The sequence below is a fragment of the Carya illinoinensis genome, chromosome 12 (assembly GCF_018687715.1).
Source record: "Carya illinoinensis cultivar Pawnee chromosome 12, C.illinoinensisPawnee_v1, whole genome shotgun sequence".
Taxonomy (NCBI): domain Eukaryota; kingdom Viridiplantae; phylum Streptophyta; class Magnoliopsida; order Fagales; family Juglandaceae; genus Carya; species Carya illinoinensis.
In genome coordinates this window covers 20,092,118-20,111,531 of record NC_056763.1, presented here as the reverse complement: position 1 = coordinate 20,111,531, position 19,414 = coordinate 20,092,118, and the positions used below count along the sequence as shown (strand labels likewise).

Here is a 19,414-nt window from a genome sequence, read left to right as displayed (position 1 = left end):
ATACTTCTCAAAGGTGCATGTGAAAATGGTGTGTACACACTTCTGGTTGCAAATGTGCTAGGCAGCAGCCTAGCACAGCTCTTTCACAAAAGCAAGATACATATTCAGCCTCTTCACTAGGAATTTGAAAAAGTTGAATGTTTATTATATTTTGTGTGGGAATTTAATATAATGAAATGATGAGATAAGATGAAACACTTTCACTATCCAAATGAGGATTGCAGTCATTTTGTAGGTTCGTGAGACATTTGGCAAACTACAGTTTAAATCTATATCTCTTTCGTTTAATAGAAATGATATTTGTATAAGAGATAATCTCACAAATCATGCACCAAATCAGATCACAGAAGAATAGCCAAGAATCAAGGATGTAACTGTCAGCCTAATCACAAGAATCAAGCTTCACAACAGTTACAACTTACACAGCCACAATTCTAGCTAGCTTTCCTAGAATAGATTTTGTATTCTTTGTATATATATAGCACTCGATTCATTTGTATATTTACTGCAATATTGTAATCAATTTTATCAATATACAGTCAATTTTCAAACTTCATCAATTTGTAGGTATGCAAATCTTGTGCACTTCTTTTGAAAAAAAGTGGATAACTCTCGGACCTATATGAAAAAAATTATTTTTTAATAATGGTCTCCACTTTTTTTTAAAGAGAGTACGCGGGACTTACATATCTCTATGATTATATCCAGCACGTCTTCATATAAAAATCTATTTTTTATTTTTAAACTAACCATAAAAAAAATTTGGTACTTTCCATGAAGCTAACTAGAAAATACGCATGTGTTGGATGCAATATTAGAGGGGTCGCTTTGTCTTCCTTGCATAATTATATCAAGGATTTGTTGTAGCAACAAACATCAAAGGCCTAGTTTACCATCTTAAGATAAACTAATTATTCATCACATTTTAACCCTTCCCATTATGATGATTAAAGAAAATTAGTATTTTTTTATCGTAAAAATGGTTAGCATGGGATTTAATAAAAAAATTGGTAGCATGGTCGGAGATAGTTTAATGCAAGTGACTCCTCGCCTGACCACATCCAAGGAAAGTTGTACTCAGTGCCGGAGCTCCAGCTCCGATGCAACCATCGGTTCACTGTGCCCCTTGATTACTCCCTTGATCGTCACGCTTCACCTAAGATCTCCATCTTCGCTCACGAAGTTGTTTCAGGTGTAAACATCTACCAAATTGTTGGATCAAAATTTGATTCATATTACTATTAGTGGTATTTGCTAACTATGTGAATATATAGATTTAGATTTGTTTGGCATAGGAATGAGTCCTATGGATTATGTGTGTTAACTTGTTGAGTTGCCATTTTATAACTTCAGTGGCTGTTTAGTTTACCTTCCTAATCTATTTCTTACCTAAAGGTGGATCTACATATGTCACCAACAAGCAAACTTTCTCGGAGATTATGATTCTACAAAATTGCCTTATGGATGATTATTTGGAAGTTATTTCAAACTTCCACTTATGAATTCGTTTGTATAAATATTCCTGTTTTTTCCTTGCTAATGCAGGTATCATGTATTGCAGTTGGGAAAGAAGATCAACCTCTCGCATACCTATTATATTTACAAGGTGGACTTGGATCGATTTGAGTGTCCTTGACCGAGCAATGCTAGTGGATGGATGCCAAAAAGCCTTCAAGTAATTTCGAGTCATATTGATGGATTAGCATGCTTTTTATGCATGCTCATAGAGCAAAGCTTTTAGTGATTGTTGATATCATTCTATATTATCTTTTCTCTAGCCGATGATACTATTTTGCAACCAGGAACGTTTATGAATTCACTGCCTTATACTATCTTTTCTCTAGCCGTTGATAACAGGCTTGTCGGCTCCTTTGACAGCATCGTCTATGCCACAATTTAAGAATATGTTTGGTTATTAGAGTAAGCTCAAAATATCCCAAATCAATCATTGATGAGATCCACTGCCTTTTCAACGTCTCATTAAAATTGAAAAAAAAAAATTGCTACTTTGCTGCATGAATCTAGCTAGAAAAAAAAGCAAGTGTTAGATGTAATAAGCATATGACTGGTTACTTTGTGTTCCTTGCATAATTATATCAAGAATTTTGTTGTAGAACCAAACATCAAAGGTCTACAAGCTACCATCTTAAGATAAACTAATTATTCATCATATTTTAACCCTTCCATGACGATGATTAAAGAAAATCAGTATTTTTTAACACAAAAACTGTTAGCATGAGATTTAATAACAAAATAACATATAGTTTTCTTGACAGAATATATTGTCTTAAAGTGAAACAATTAACATATCTAGTAATCATTATCTTATTTGAATATTTACATCCTAAATTATTAATACTAGTTTATTGTACCCGATAGCAATAACGTTTTGACAGTTCAAGAGTAAAATATGTCATGTTTACAATTGATAATTTGAGGGTGTAAAGTGTACGTACGTAACTCTTGATTTTCTTCTTTCCATCCTTTGTTATTTTAGTAAGAACAGTCATTTGAAGGTTCACTGCTAGTTTTAGAATCCTTATATTAGCTCACACCATATTTTGCATAGGAAAAATCTAGTTACAAGCATGTTTGTGCACTAATCTGTGTACCAATTTAATGTGATTGATTAAAAAATAGATTTTATTGAAAACAGTATTAATTTAAATTTTAAATATGAAGGAATCAGTATTGGTATGCAGATTAGCATGCAACTTTATTTGTATGTAGCAAAACTCTTTTGCATATATCTTTTTTATTGGCATTGGGTGTTGCACAAGCCCTTGACAAGTTTTCTGTAATTACACATCTGATTATTCAAAAATCCGATTCTTGCAACTGCATGTACAAAATGGAACAAATGCTTCCACTTTGTACATATTGTTGAATCAACCCAAGTATGAAGGGCTGCACATGCACCGTTTTCTTTCTTGGTTGTATTAGGCACCAACTGCAGCCACCAACCATCTACCCATCCACCGAATTCTGCAGCAAAGATTGATCAACAAATGCTGCACCGAATTGAAGGCCATCTTGGTCAAGAATGGTGGCAATTTGTCCCCCATAATTTCTCCTATAAAAGGAGATGAATTGTGAAGAGAAAATCATCCTCACTGAGGTGAGAGATCAGGCAGAGGGCAGAGGGCGAAAATGGGTTCTGGGGAAACCCAGAACGGAGGCCATTTGAGAGAGATAGAGAGATGGTGTGAGTGTTTGTAAAATTGTACAAACATAGTGAAAAATCGAATTTCCGCTTCAGTGGACGTAGGCAGTTGCCGAACCACTTAAATATTGTCTCTATCTATTGTGGGTGTGATTTCTGGGCAATTTGGAGGCGCAACAAATGGTATCAGAGCTTCGGTTCGTGCTACCCAGAAAATTACAGTTGATCAAAATCAACTTTTGATCACACCAAAATGTTCCTCTCATCGAGACGGATCCGTAGCCGCAAACGGCGTCGAAAACGGATGTCGGAGGAGCCCGTACGCGCCCCTGGAAGTCGGAGAGTGCGATGCACGCGCCTCAGTCGCACTGGAGGAAGAAGACGAAGTGGGATACACGCGCCACGCGCCCCCACGCGCGGCTGGAGGAAGAAGACGCGTGGAACACACGGCCTCACGCGCCCCCACGCGCGGCAGATGAAGAAGACGCGTGAGTAACACGCGCACACGCGCCCTCACGCGCGGCTGGGGTTGCAGACGCGTGCATGGCACGCGCTCACGCTCCCCCACGCGCACTCGGAGTACTCTGGCGCGTGTTGGACACGCGCCAGACGCGCCTCAGACGCCCTACTGCGGCGCGTGTGGTACACGCGCCAGAGAGATCTGGACCATCCGATTTTCAGATCTTTGTTGGGCTAGATCTAAGCCGTTCGGAGTCCGATTTCAACGATCAAATAGTGCTTTCTAACTATTTGGAGCATTCCGGACTCATCCGTACGGTGGGAATGTCGAGATTCGCCATCGGTACTGTCGATCTGAACTGTCGAGGTGTTGCAGATCATTTGTGGGCTTGATCGTAGCCAGTTGGAGTTCCATCGCGATGATCAAATAGTGGTGGCAAACTATTTGGATCATTCCGGACTCATCCGTACGGTGGGAATGTCGAGATTCGCCATCGGTACTGTCGATCTGAACTGTCGAGGTGTTGCAGATCATTTGTGGGCTTGATCGTAGCCAGTTGGAGTTCCATCGCGATGATCAAATAGTGGTGGCAAACTATTTGGATCATTCCGGACTCATCCGTACGGTGGGAATGTCGAGATTCGCCATCGGTACTGTCGATCTGAACTGTCGAGGTGTTGCAGATCATTTGTGGGCTTGATCGTAGCCAGTTGGAGTTCCATCTCGATGATCAAATAGTGGTGGCAAACTATTTGGATCATTCCGGACTCATCGGTACGGTGGGATTGTTGAGATTCGCCATCGGTACATTTGTTCTGAACCGTCCACGTGTTGCAGATCAGTTGTGGGCTTGATCGTAGCCAGTTGGAGTCATGATGGACTCATTGGTTTTGGGCTTAATTTAAGCCAGTTGGGATCGTGAAATTTGATGGAGCAAATTTCAGATCATTGGACAATGCTGATTAACTTGTTATATCAGCAGGTTTTGGCAGTCATACAACTCATGGAGCATATTGTTATTAAGAGGAGAACCGCATCGGATCTCGTTGTGGCTTTCTTTGAAAAGCCAGTTGCAAATAACAAAGTGCAGATGAAGCTTTGGTGTGGTAGTGTGGATACGTACAGTCTAAGGAGGTTCTGTCTAGGAGATTGGAAATTTTAAGTGTGTCCATTGTGACCCTCCAATCTTTCCTGGGAACTGACTTAGTGAGGTACTATTCATTTCTACGGTAAATTCATTAAAGCAATGTCAGGAAGTAAGGTTTCAAATCTTGTCAGATTTGAGGTGGAGAAACGGTTCAATTTCAGATAAGGCAGAAGGTACTATTGTTGCCCAATAGCATTTGGCGTTGTGGTCAAAAGGTTGGGAGGTCATGAGAATGGCTATGAGTAATTCTGCAAAGAAGTCAAAATTGAAGTTTCTCAATGTAAGAGATCTTATCCTGGATGAGGAGGTGCGCAGAAGAGATTCTGGCAAGATTTCGAGTTGTTGGTCCTGAATGTTGATTGTAAGGACAGAGGCAAGTCAAGATCTGGACAACAGATGACTCGCTAGAAATTGTGGCAAGACAGGCCACAAGAGACTGCTAAAATGAGGAGAAAATTGAGAATGATGCTGTGAATATGGTGACTGAAGAAATACATGGCATTGCATTTCTTGCAGTGCACAATGCTGTTAAGGACAGCCTGATGACAGCAGTCATTCAGTAGTGTTTTCTCAAAGGCGTTGAAGGGCAAATCAATTCCGGAAGTCAACAGTGATACTAGCGACTGGTGAAACGGCTAGTATAAGGAGCAATTTCGGCAAGTGGCTCCAAGTCAATAAATGGAGATACTGCAGGTCCACAGGTTTACACACAACATTGGTTTGGCATTAATGCAGGGTGTGTGGTGGAAATTCATGTCGATGGCTGATGAACTTCCAGGAGAGCCAAACGTGGAAGTTACACCATAGTTTTCAGCAAGGTTATTTTCGACATGGGCCGAAGTGAAATGCTTGGAATTGGTTTATTCTAAGTGGATATGCTTTTATGGTGAAGCATGATAGCGGGAGCTATGAAGATCTTCATTGAGGTGGAGCTTGGCTGTGGGACCAGTCAAAGTCACAAGATGGAGATTGTTGCTATTGTTGCCAATAGCATTTGGTGTTGGAAGGTCACGAAGGATTAATTGGTCTTGGCTCGGGTTAATTGTCGTGTGAATTAGAGAAAGTAAAAGGAACCCAGTTTTACTTTTCTAAAGAAATCTTCCTAGACCACGACATGAAGTACAGGTGTGAGAGATGGGAACAAAACGTCAGATGTTCCAGGGATATCTACACCTAAAGAACTGCCAAGACGATCAGACCTCCATGGTGGTTACTACCTTAAAATGTATCCTGCTGAATGAAGGTAGTGAACTACGGTATGAAGAAAAATCTTGCAAGAAGGGAGATTATGCAAGTCGGAGACTGCACACAAGATGGACACATGCGACTGAAGATAGCAGCAGGATAAAGGGTCAGTCACCCAGATCAGAGATGAGACCTCAGCAACAGGTTCTCTGATATGTGTCAAGGTCTGTGCGAGACCATTGATTCCCAGTGCAGTGGGAGATGTGTTGCCCTATGTAGATGTGTTGATTAAGGGCATTGTACGTGATGAACTAAAGTTATGCATCACTTTAGTTAGTCTTCTAAGTTGAAGACATGAGCTGTAAAATTGTATAAGGGATCATGCTGGAGATAGAGCTCGGCATGTTGAGAACCAGTCTCCAAGTTGGAGATTGGTGTGATTGTAGGATTATGGAGCCTGGTTTTGAAAGCTGTAAAGGCACCAATCAGATTGTTCGCTCGGATGTGGCTAGAGCGAAGCAGATTGTTCGTTCGGATGAGCCTAGAGCGAAGCTCAGTTTGCTCAAGGTGTACATGAGTGCGGACTCATGGACTCGAGCAAAAGAAGAATCCTAGAGAGTTGAGATTGTGCAATTGAGCACTGGTAAATCTCATCTGAAGAAAATCCCTTGCAAGCTCCGTGGATGTAGACGATGCTGATGCATTTGAAGATGCATTTGGAGAGGCATCTAGATATCCATTTGAAGACGTAGCTGAAGATGCATGTGATAGCGGATCTCTCATGGCTGACAAGCATTCCAAGAAAGAGGTGAATTCATTTGAAGAATGAATCAGTTTGCAAGCAGCCTGGTATGGCACACTTGGGTGGAGGGGGTGATTGTTGAATCAACCCAAGTATGAAGGGCTGCACATGCACCGTTTTCTTTCTTGGTTGTATTAGGCACCAACTGCAGCCACCAACCATCTACCCATCCACCGAATTCTGCAGCAAAGATTGATCAACAAATGCTGCACCGAATTGAAGGCCATCTTGGTCAAGAATGGTGGCAATTTGTCCCCCATAATTTCTCCTATAAAAGGAGATGAATTGTGAAGAGAAAATCATCCTCACTGAGGTGAGAGATCAGGCAGAGGGCAGAGGGCGAAAATGGGTTCTGGGGAAACCCAGAACGGAGGCCATTTGAGAGAGATAGAGAGATGGTGTGAGTGTTTGTAAAATTGTACAAACATAGTGAAAAATCGAATTTCCGCTTCAGTGGACGTAGGCAGTTGCCGAACCACTTAAATATTGTCTCTATCTATTGTGGGTGTGATTTCTGGGCAATTTGGAGGCGCAACACATATGTTTGGATGAAAATGACAAACCAGGACATTAAAAAGCATATGTTCTCCCTCATAATTGGTAACCACAATAAGATAATAAAAAATAAAAAATTTGAAAGAGATAAGCCATTTGAAAAAGACAAAAGGAGTCTCTGCCTTTATCCCAACTGTTCAAAGGATTAGAAAAAAGATTCATATAGACAATATAGACTCCTTAAACATCTATTTATTCTCTAGCATACGAATTAGCTTAAAAATAAAAAAGTCGACAAAGAAAGTATCCAAAGTGGTTTTCCCAATGAAACCTTCCAACTGACTTCTTACAAACATAGCATCAAATGGAGGGAGCAAAACTAAAAGGAATTTGGCTCTTTACTATATGCTAACAACTAGTAAATCTTGTTGTCAACATGTGTCAATATATTACTTCTTTTTTCTTTTTCTTTTTTGATTTGGCATTAGGTATCCAAGAATAGCACCCAACTAATCCCGAAGGTGCATAGGTTCTCAGTAAAGAGTTTCTTACAAGTGCAAATTGGATAATTCAAAAAAAAAAATCTCTTAATCCAATCACCCTAGAGATTGTTTGCACCATGAGGAAATTTAAACATTACACCTAAGGGAGCACAATCTCAACCCCAAGGTCTTTACCACTTGAGTTAACCTCTAGAGGTTTGTACCAATACATTAATTATCATTGATTTGGACCATTTTTTGCCCTTCCACTCAAAGGGAGAAAAAATAAAGAAAGAAAGAAAAATCGAAAAGTGATATCGGTTTTAGCATAACGAGGATGAAAATTGAAGTTGGGAAAGAAGTTGTTGTTCTTGAGGCATGAAATCCTTCAAAATTTTACGTTCCAATAAAAACCTTGAGATACAAAGGTTGGCTTTGTTAGCAATTGGAAAATTGGCAATTTGTTTGGGGAAGTGCCGTATTCTGATAACTTGTGAAAGTTTGCGGGAGCTGCTCTTGCGTTTGACAGCAAATTCTTGGAGAGATATATGCTCGAGTTGAATGGCTTACTTTTGCTTTCAGACAGCAAATTCGTTCGGCTTATAATCGGACAGGTCAGGGTATTTGTATGTGAAAAGGCTTTGGTGTTGACAACAAGAATTATAGCAAGGTGAGAGTGCCTTAATGATTTGTGATGTCAGCCCATATTTTATCAGCCTTAGTTTTTTACCTTAGTTTACCTTAGTGCCTTTAGTTTCTGAACTGTCCCAGGGCCTTATTGGTTGCTGTCCAATTAGGGATGCTTCCAGGATATGTTATGGAGGTTGTCGTCGATGGTGAATATTCTGGAAAATTCCGAGTATCTTGAGTGTTCTTTTGGAGGTTGGGGTACCTGGAATACCCTCTGTATAAACACAGTAGTATAAATGGATGAATCTTGTATTCTGCATTTTAGTGTTCTGTTTCTACTGGGTTCATAATGTTGGGGGACCACCCATGTGTGCACCCATGTGTGCCGTCCACTATGTGTGCCCATGTGTTGGTGGTGTCCTCTCATGTGCCCATGTGATGATGTTACCCATGTGTGCTCATGTGCCTCCAGATGAATTGAGCTGGTGTCCAGCGATGTATTGTGAGGGAGATGGGTTCAACCTCTCCTATAAATAGGAGAGGTCATATGAAGGGAAGACCATCCCATTGAGAGAGAGAAGTGTGAGAAGTGTGTGTATGTGCCATTTGAGATAGAGTTGTTTTGAATATAGTGTTTCCGCTCAGTGGACGTAGGCAAATTGCCGAACCACTTAAATATTGTCTCTATCTATTTTGTGTTTATTTTCAGGGTAGCTCAAGGCACAACACATAACGCATGGAGATGCATGAATACCGCAACACCGATGCGCTAGCACAAGCAAAGCCTTGAGAAACTTCAACCAGTCTTTCAGTGTGATGCCCAATAGAAGTTCCAACCAGAACACGTTTTGGCCAGAACATTGGACTACATCGTATTTTCTTTCGCGTATGAGAATAGATGCATTTCAAACTTTTGAATAATCCCATCCTCCAGGTCCTACAGCCATCCTATGCAGTAGAAACATAAACTTTGTATCCTTGAACAAAATTTTTCAACTTTCCCGTTTCACCTACTGCAGGAAGCCATTCGGTAAGTACCTCCATGGTTATGTAATCAGGATTACATCCCTGTTCAACCATTCTGTCCATGAGGTCAAATGCTTTCTCCAAGAAATTTCTCTCTCGCAGACCTCTGAACATAGCATTGAATGTAATAACATCAGGCCTTACCCCCTTGACTTTCATTTCATCCATCAGAGAAAGAGCAAGCTCTACTTCATTCTTTTTGTAAAGAGAATTTATTAGAATACTGTATATTACATTGTTGGGAGGAACCTTTGTCGAAGAGCTCATATCTCTGAAAATCTTCATTGCTTCTTCAATTTTGCCATATAAGCAGTATGCGTGTATCAGTGCTGAATACGTCACAACTGTGGGCACAAGACCCTCCTTAATCATCTTTCTCATAATTCTATGGGCGGCTGCGAAGTTTCCAGTTTTGCTCAAATAGGAAATCACGGTGGTATATGTGACAGTATTAGACTGAACTCCTGCTTGTTCCATTTCTTTGAGCATCTCATAAGCTTTACCCAATTCGTTCTTCTTACAGAACCCACCAATGAGAACATTGTAGCGCACAATGTCGAGGCAGAATCCAGCTTCTTTCAACATTGATACGGCAGAGCTGGCATCATCCATCCTTCCAGCTTTGCTCAAACCATTTATTAATTTATAATAAACATATGCATCTGGGTAGCATCCATCCTTCGACATTTGATCGAAAAGTTCCATTGCTTTATCAATATTGTTAACATTACAAAAAGCATCAATCAAGGTTGTAAACGTCGCAGCACTGCCTTTCAGACCTTCACTTCGCATTTTAATGAAGAACTGAACTGCACTATTGATCCTCCCATGTTTGCACAAGCCATCAACCAAAGTAGTAAGGGTGATTGCATTAGGAAATACTTTTTCCTTGTTCATCTGATCAGAGAGCTCTTGTGCCCTCTCAATTTCGCCAGCTTTGCCAAACCCATAAATCAAGCAATTATAGGTAACAGTATTTGGCATCCATTTATTTCGGTTTGGTAAACAAAAATTTTCATCTCAAACTCAAAATTCTCATCTCATCATTACAACTTTCCCAAATCCTCATACAAAATATAATAAATAATTTAACTTTTTCTTAACTTTTTCAAATTCCAAGACAATAATAATATTAAAATATAATATTTTAATATGTTATCTTAAAGTCAAAATTTTCATCTCACTTACCAAGCAGAAGTCCATCAATCAAAGTATTATATGTGACTACATCTGGTTCTACAGACGGCCCATCACTCACTCCTTTCATTTTCTCAAAAACCTCCAGTGCCGCATCGACCCTCTCAGACTTGCACATATGATTAATAAGGATGCAAAAAAGACAGAAATATTTTGGATGCAAAAAATTATTTTTCATATTGCGCGATAATGGCGATTGTATATACATAGTTTTTGCGTCGCTATAATTTAGCCGCAAAAGCCCTCAATTGCACCGCAAGAAGGAATGAGCTTCTCTGCGTCCCTTGACTTGGATGCAAAAAATTACAAATGCGACCCAATAAATTTTCTTTTTTGGTTCGCTATAATTCAGACACAAAAAATTAAAATTATGCCATGACTAGCCGACACCCAATGCGTCCCAAAATTTGCGACCGCTAGTTTTATTTTTTTGCGTCTTTAAAATTTAGCCACAAAAATCATATTTTGCGCCTCAATGAGTTCTCTTCTTTTGCATCTCTCAAATTTAGATACGAAAAAAATTCAAATTGCAATGTAATAAGTTTATTTTTCTCGTCGATCTAATTTATACGCAAAACTGAAGATTATGCCGCAACTAGTTGGCAGCCATTGCGTCGAAAATTAGCGACAACTTAAAAAATATGCAAATGTTTTATTTTGCATCAATTTTCAGAAGGATGGAAATATTTTGGACACACTAAGTCGGAATTAAGTTTTATGTTTATGCATTGTTCAAATTTTGCCGCAAAAATCATAAATTGTACTGATATAAGTTTTATTTTATTTTATTTTATTTATTTATTTTTTTTTTTTTTTTTTTGTATCTCTCAGATTTAGACGCTAAATAATAAAAATGCAACGCAACAAATTGTCTTTTTATGCGGTGCTGTAATTTCGATGCAAAAGTTTTAAATTATGTCGCAAAAACTGTAAAACTCATTTGGATAACCGTTTCGGTATCAATTGCCCACAATTGATACCGAAACGGTTATCCAAATATTTTGGATGCAACTAGTGTCAAACGGTTATCCAAATTGGTGCCAAACGCAAAAGGCCGTTGTAATATAATTTTTAGGCCGTTATTTTTATTTTAAAATGTGAAAAAATTAAATTATTTATTATATTTTATATGAAAATTTAGAGAATATATAATGATTATATAAAATAAAATAAAATAAGATAGTTTAATTTTATGTAACCAAACCAACCCGTATATTTAAATTTGAATGCAGTAGAATCTGTTTTTACAAGAAAAGTGCCAATAACAACGTATTTTAATACCTGATTCTCTCTTTAAATAAATAAGTAAAAAAAAAAATCACTCTAATTGAGAACGGCTAGATACAGTGACACAGTCCCTTTGGAGGCTTGCATTCGGACGAATGGGACTTGATAGTCATTTACCTCAAATTGGGGTGAAATGTCAAAAAGTCCAGCTCAAATTATCAGATTCAAAGATCTTAGCTGGATGTTCAGTTAAGCAGCCCAAAGGCACCCGAACGCCGAAAGGTAAGAAAATTAATGTAAAAAAATTTGCAATTTTCGTTTACTTTTAAATTAATATAAAAAAATAGAGAAATTTTATTATTCTGCATCAATTATATCCTTCATTTTGATCCATTCACTAGTGGTGCCACCTGGTTTATACAAAATAATAATAATAATAATAATAATAATAATATATTAAAAATACAAACAATAAAGAGGTTGGAGAAAATCTATGATAACCTAGAATTTTATATCACGTTTGTATGTTAAGAAAGGTTGAATTCAGATGTAAATAATAGTATTTTATGAATTCCAATTGAAATGGATTTAATTTTTTTAAATTAAAATAAGTTTAACTTTTTAGATTGAAATGTATTAAGTAGATTGAGATAAGTTTAACTTTTCAATAAAAATTTAAAAAAATAGTAATTCTATCAATAATTAATTTGTAGGAAAGTAAATCAATCTGATCTAGTCCGAGGGGTGATACGTGATACCATAATGATTCTTAGTCCTGCCTACCATCAATCATGACCCTCTTCATTTGTGTGGTGTAGGGGCTACAATATGTAATACAATCCGTTAGTTTAATACAAACACGTCACGAAATTAGCGAATTTGGATTTGAAGCTAATGTGGTTGGGTCAAAACAAGCTAACCTGTTAAGACAAGATTCATTAATGGGTCACTAACTGGTCAACTTGCTTAACTCGTTAGGGACTTGTTTAGACCCACTAATTTATTACTCAAAATTAAAGTTATATCATTTTTAACCTAAATAAAAATACCTTATTCCTATTTCGTATTTTCTAACTCTCTCTCTTAGTTTTCAGTTGAATCAGCTCTCACGAAAACCACCTCCCACACTATATTTAGATTGTAATTTTGGTTTATTATTGTTTGGATTGTAATTTTAAACTTATGTAGTTAATTTTATATTTTTAGGAGGTATTGTGATTTTAAATTTTATGTGAAATCATGTTAAACAGGTTAAATAAATTATTAAGGTCAATTCAACTCTTTTACATAAATGAGTTGAAACGAGTCATGTTATGTCAATCTATTATTTTAATAAGTCATGTTTGGGTTTTAAAATCTGACCTGTTAAACTTAACAGGTCGTGTTCAGGTTGACCCAGTTAACTCGTTAATGACACATTTAGACTCGTTAATTTGTTATTAAAATTTACAATTATATCATTTTTAGCAAAAAAAAAAATTACTTTAATACTATTTCATATTTCTTAACTTTCTCTCTTAATTCTTAGTTGAGTCCGTTCTCACAAGTCACAACAGCCTCCCACTCTTCCTCTGGATTGTAATTTTGGTGTTTCTATTATTTAGATTGTAATTTTAAACTTATGTAATTAATTTTATATTTTTAGAAGATACTGTAATTTTAAATTTTATGTAAAATTATGTTAATCAAGTTAAATGGATTATTTGATTCAATTCAACTCTTTTATATAAATGAGTTGCAACGAAGCAAAATAGATCGTGTTGTGTCTACTTATTATTTTAATAGGTTAAGTTAGGATTTGAAGATCTGACCCGTTAAACGGGTCATATTCGAATTGACTTATATCGTATAATATACACTTGACACAATAAATATACACAATTTGACACGATACGATCACGATCCGTTAAAACTATTTGCAATCCCTAGTGTGGTCAAACTCAAAAGTAGAATATACAAAAATTTATTAAAATTAAAATTTTTAAGAGGACAAAAATTACAAATAATAAACTGGGACAAAAATTAAAAGAAGTGACATGAGTAACACATGATACACCCATGAACGTTTAAATATAAGAAGTGTTTTATTTTATTTTATTTCATTATTATAAGTTTTCTAAACTTCCATACAAAACATAATAAACAATTTAATTTTTTCAAAACAAAGTCAGAGTCGGATTTTTTTTTTTAGTTTTTCAATCAGAAGTGTCATTGGATTGACTCCAACTTCAAATCCAAATCTGACTCCAATATTGTACATATATTATAAAAATATATATTTATCTATATATTGATAATATATACTAGCATAATTATATAACTAGAACTTATATAATTAAATTCAATAATATACTAGTATGAGCTAATTATTATAAAATAATATACTGCAATATAAATAAGCTAATAATAGTTTAGTACATGTAAATATCATAATATTACTATCATACATAATCAAATATAGAAATAAGTTAAGACACTATAGTATATATTAATAACATGTAATTAGACACTATAGTATGAGTTATTGTATATATAAATTAGATACTAATATAGAAATCACTAATAACTCTAGTATAATAAGTTAATAATACACAATACTAACAAACTGTAAAAACCCTAACAAAACAACTCTTCCACACTAGAAACAATAAAATTACAACATCTAACTACACCAATCAGAAGAACACTACAGTCTACAGCATTCCACAACATTTAATTCCACAATTCACTGCCCAATTCCACAATTCACGGCAGCAAATTAAAACACCGCCCATCACCAAAAATTAAAAACAAAGACAATGGATAGAGACTATGAAGTATGGGCAATAGATCCTGAACATTTTGTTCATAACATTTCAGCCCATCACAAAATCCGCACAATCAAACATTTCAACCCATCATAAACCAGCAAAATCAGAAAATCCTGCTAGCTTGTGTTCGTCTCCGAATCCGTCTCTGTATCGGGCAGTCAATATGTGAGGCTGAGAGTCAATATAAAAATGTGCATTGGCATGAAAACTGTGCAGTTTCTGGTAAAAAGTGCTTCTTCCTTTTTCTCCACGATAAGGAAGCATCATCCTGCAGTTCAGTATTACTACAAGAATTTGCTACTTTTTTTAGAAATAACAGCACCATAAAAAAATGGCCATATAGTTTTATGGAAGAAGCCTAATCAAATGTACTAAACATGAGAGGTGAAAACAGAGTTATACCCACTGAAAAAACTCATACACCACCATAACAGAGTTATACACACACACCAAAGTAGTACATATTACATATGACTAAACTTACTTTGTCTGAACACTATTAAATTATTAATGACCAAAACATCACTTTCTTTTGAATCTGTGAATATATGAATATATGCATACAAATTATGTGTCTTTTAAATCAACCCAGGTTGTAGAAGGAATGAGTTGGAACTCCTCCACCCTAAGCCGAGGGAGGACATGACTTATAGTTATTTCTATTCCATCATTTTCAAATTATAAAAAATAAAAAATTATTATCCACATTCACAAAATTAATGTGTCCTGTATTACTAAGGCTGAGTTTTTTACGAATTTTTATTTCATAATCTTTATTTTCTAAGGCTGAGGTGGTCAGATTTGGGACATGAATTAGTCTTTGAGGCCATATGAGGTAGCTCCATGGGTACATGGAATTCTCAATATTTTCTTTTTAGATGGATATGGACAAATGAATCAGTTTTATAATAAGAGCAAATCCAAAGAATAAAATGATAATTGAGGGGCAAATAAAAAACAAATCAAAATCAAGGACAATTACCATACAAAGTTTCTGAGACATCTCCATAACAAGTTGAACTAAAACTGAACCCATGATCTTTAGCCAATGCCGCATTTGATTATGTCAAAAGTACTCACATCTCCATGGCTATGGGGAGCCCTTGAAATTCTATCTTCCCTTGGTGTGCTCTAACAACATCAGGAATCTCATTTTGATACTTGCTCACAAATTTCACCATGAATTTCTTCTCGGCCATTATGAGCATATAAACAATGGTATCCTCCTTGATCAACCCCTTCCACATCAAAACTTGCATAACTGAACACCTCGGAATAATCCGCTTCTCCAAGCTATGCATTAGAAGATTCGGACAATTGGAGATCATAGAAGGCTTCATCTTCAGTTTGTTCACAAAGAAACCCATCATTTTCTTGATCTTCTTCTCTGAAACAGTCATACACAAGGGTTGCCGCTTGAATGCAAAATAAATCTCATCCTTTGACCAACCAAAACTGCTAAAAGCTTCCACCTTCTGCTACCACAGTGTTTTACTATTTAGTGCCATGGATCTAATGGCGAGAACAAATTTCAGACAATTGGGATCAAAACCCAATTTCATAACTTCACTAACAATCTCACTAAACCGATTGCCACAGATAAGCAGAGACGATGGTCTACTAAAGAAATTCAAAACTAATGACTGGAGAACACCATGGCTTATCAGAGTAGCGATGTTGGGCTGTAGCGTATGTACAACGTTTGTTCTAAGTACTGGGCAGTATGTCTTTATAACCTTTAAGACATTCTCGTCAGTTCCAAGAATCCGCCTAAGCTCTTGAACAGACGGAATGATTGTTTTTTCGAGGCTCCTTGTTAGAATATACGGCTCTGAGGATAAAATCTTTGTAATTTCAAGATTTGAAAAACCTAACGACTTGAAAAAATCCAACTTTGGCTTAAAAATCTTTTGAGCATTATACGTATACAATGAGGGACAAATCATCATCAAAGTTGTTATTTGCATGTCACTAAAACCATGTGCCCTAAAAAAACTCGACAGCAGCGTGTGCATCACTTTCTAGCACAGCTGGGTGTTTGCTAAGCATTTTGGCTAGACTAGAGCCAGAAAACCCCAAGGATTCAAACACTTCCATGTTGGGCATAAGGGTATTGTCTAAATCAGCCGAAAGCAATAGTGGACGAATTCTAATTAAGTTGCTGATGTGGGTCTGCGTCAAACCGTGATTTCTCAGCAGGTCAAGAACTGAATTGGGATTCTTTACGTTCTCAATGATGAGCTTCTTGGAATATGAAATGGCCGATTCTAGGGAAAACCCACATGAATCTTGGAGGAAGGAGACTGTCAGAGATTGTGGGTCCTTGGAATTAGGAAGTCCTGAGATGCATTTGAGATAGGAGGTTGAGAAAAAGTTTGCGTCGCTAGTTTGCGAAGGTCTGTGCTTTAGTTTTTGGGTCCTTGGATTTGGTTGAGAGAAAATCCGGTTGATTTAGGAGATACGAATGAAGGATGGTTACCTAGTTTGAGATTTGAGATGCTACAACGCGACGCTACTGAATTGCCTGAATTGTCGGCCTCTCTCTTCTTATGGTTCGTAGACCCTCTGAGGATAAAGTCTGCAAATCCGAGAAATTTGCAACTGGGCTGGGTTAATCTGAAGTACCACCGAAGCCACAAAAGGCATTATTATGGCATTGTGTGTTTTGACGAGGAAGCTGGGCTATTTGTTGTTCGTCTTGCAGCATTTACACGTGAGTCATCCATAAATTTTCCTAAAACGTGGTTAAAAAATTCATATTTTACAATTTTTTTTTTAAATTTTACTATTTTTTAAAATCTCATACATCTCATCCACTATTCATTTTCTATTCTATTAAAATAACATTTCTCTATTCTTTTTTTATTATTTTTTTCTCTCATTTTCATTTACAAATTTAACTATTGATTATTTTATATTTTTTCTTATATTTTGAACTATTATTATCTAGAGAATATTTTAAACAAAAATTTAAATTATTTTTTGCAGGTATGATAATATTTCTTTTTTTTTTTTTTATATTTTCGATATTATTTAAATTAATTTTAAAATTATTACTTAAATATATAACTAATATGAGCATGAGAAAAAATGTAAATGATTGGAAGAAAAATTTATTTTATTTGTTAGAATAAAATATTTATAAAAAGTGATTTTATGGATGAATAGTGCCACTCTTCACATATCAAAACCTTTTCCTAAAATAGGAACTTGATGGAGATGGGTTTTTGTGAAAAAGTTAAATCTTTTCGCTAAAGTTTAGAGAATTATGAGTTTTAGGCATACGGATGGAGATGCTCTTAGAGCATTCGTATTGGGTACTGCATATCCCCTTTATTTCTATATTTTGGGAAAACATTCAATTTATAGATAGAGATTCCCTATATTTGGGGAACGACTGTACGTCTCTAAATCTTCCACTCAATTCCTATCCCACGTTTCTTCTCTCTTGACGGTTGGTTGCCCTCATCCGTATCCTCCCTTCCTCACAACGCAACCACCATTGAGTGCATCATTTTCCTCGAACATCATTTTGTAAGTCATATCCACTCGAGGGTTTCCTTCATGGCTGGATTCCCTCATTCTCTCTCGCACATTCTATGTTTTTGGCATCTTCCATTTTTGGACTTTGTGAGAATCAGGATCCTTCATGGCTTTAAACCGAGCTTCTCTATTACATTTCATATCCATCACTCTCAGTTTCCTCCATGGTTGTATGTATTTCACAATCTATTTTTTCTAGTGTTTTTTTTTTTTTAATCTCCCATTTGTGAATTAATTCTAATCTTTGTGGCTTTCTTTTGTTATTTGCGCTAAGATCTTTGTAATTAGTGGTTTAGATCAAAGTTATTTGTGGCATTTCTAATATGTTTTGGCTTCCTCCATCACTGGACTTTGTGAGAATCGGGATCCTCCATGACTAGTAGGGGTAGCAAATCTTGTTAATGGATCTTGTTCATGTTGTATAAAGGAATGTACATTATACTTAATGGGTCAACAAGAACAAGACTTGTTAAGGATTTCGTATCAAAATCTCAAATCCTAACACGACACATTAAGATAATGAGTTTATACGACACGACCCGTTATGACTTGTTAGTGAATACAAAATCAATTGACATGATACGACATGACATGATATGACCTGTTTCAACCCCTTTATGTTAATAGGTTGAACAGACCTGTTAGTGACCCGTTTGACCTGATTGATTTTATTATAATTTTTATATAAATCTTAAAATATAAATAATATATATAAAAAAATCAACTACAAATCTAAAATTACAATCCAAACAATAAAAATACCAACATTAAAATCCCAACAGTACCAAATATGATAAACACACAAATATGATCTACACACATTGTAAAATATTAAAATTACATCCCAAATATATATATAAAAAAAACCACACACACACACACACACATTTTAAACATCAATTCCAAATATGATAAAAACATATATCTAAACAAATTTAGAACATGAAAAAGGAAGTGGGTCATAAGTGTTAAGGGATTTTTGAGTTTAAGGTCTATAATCTCATTTTCTTAACGAGTCATAATAGGTTAACCCATTAGTGACCCATTATGCAATCATGTCACATATTGTCATCCCTAATGGCTGGCCACCTAGCTTCAATGTTATAGCTACAATTAATCACTCTGTAGTTTCATTTTATTTGCACAGAACACACAAACCCATCCATATGCTTTTTGGTTATTATTCTTGGTTGTGCTGTTTTTTATTTTATTTTTTTATATAGAAGCTTGATCTATGTAGTTGTGAG

At 36.1% G+C, this 19,414-nt stretch overlaps 1 protein-coding gene and 1 long non-coding RNA gene across 2 annotated transcripts; both read right to left on the bottom strand.

Annotated features, from left to right (window-relative positions):
* Positions 1 to 9,312: 9,312 nt before the first annotated feature.
* Positions 9,313 to 10,374, bottom strand: LOC122289266 (pentatricopeptide repeat-containing protein At5g28460-like). Its single transcript, XM_043096250.1, has one exon. It carries the CDS (start codon positions 10,372 to 10,374, stop codon positions 9,313 to 9,315), a length of 1,062 nt encoding a protein of 353 aa, XP_042952184.1.
* A 3,996-nt stretch (positions 10,375 to 14,370) lies between these two features.
* Positions 14,371 to 17,480, bottom strand: LOC122288896. The gene is made up of 2 exons (XR_006236049.1): positions 15,607 to 17,480; positions 14,371 to 14,892 (listed from the first exon to the last, which is right to left on the bottom strand). It is a non-coding gene; the product is annotated as an uncharacterized LOC122288896 (long non-coding RNA).
* Positions 17,481 to 19,414: the final 1,934 nt, after the last annotated feature.

Excerpts from the sequence above, each read along its gene's own strand:
- LOC122289266 (XM_043096250.1), bottom strand. The coding sequence starts at position 10,374 with ATGCCAAATACTGTTACCTATAATTGCTTGATTTATGGGTTTGGCAAA.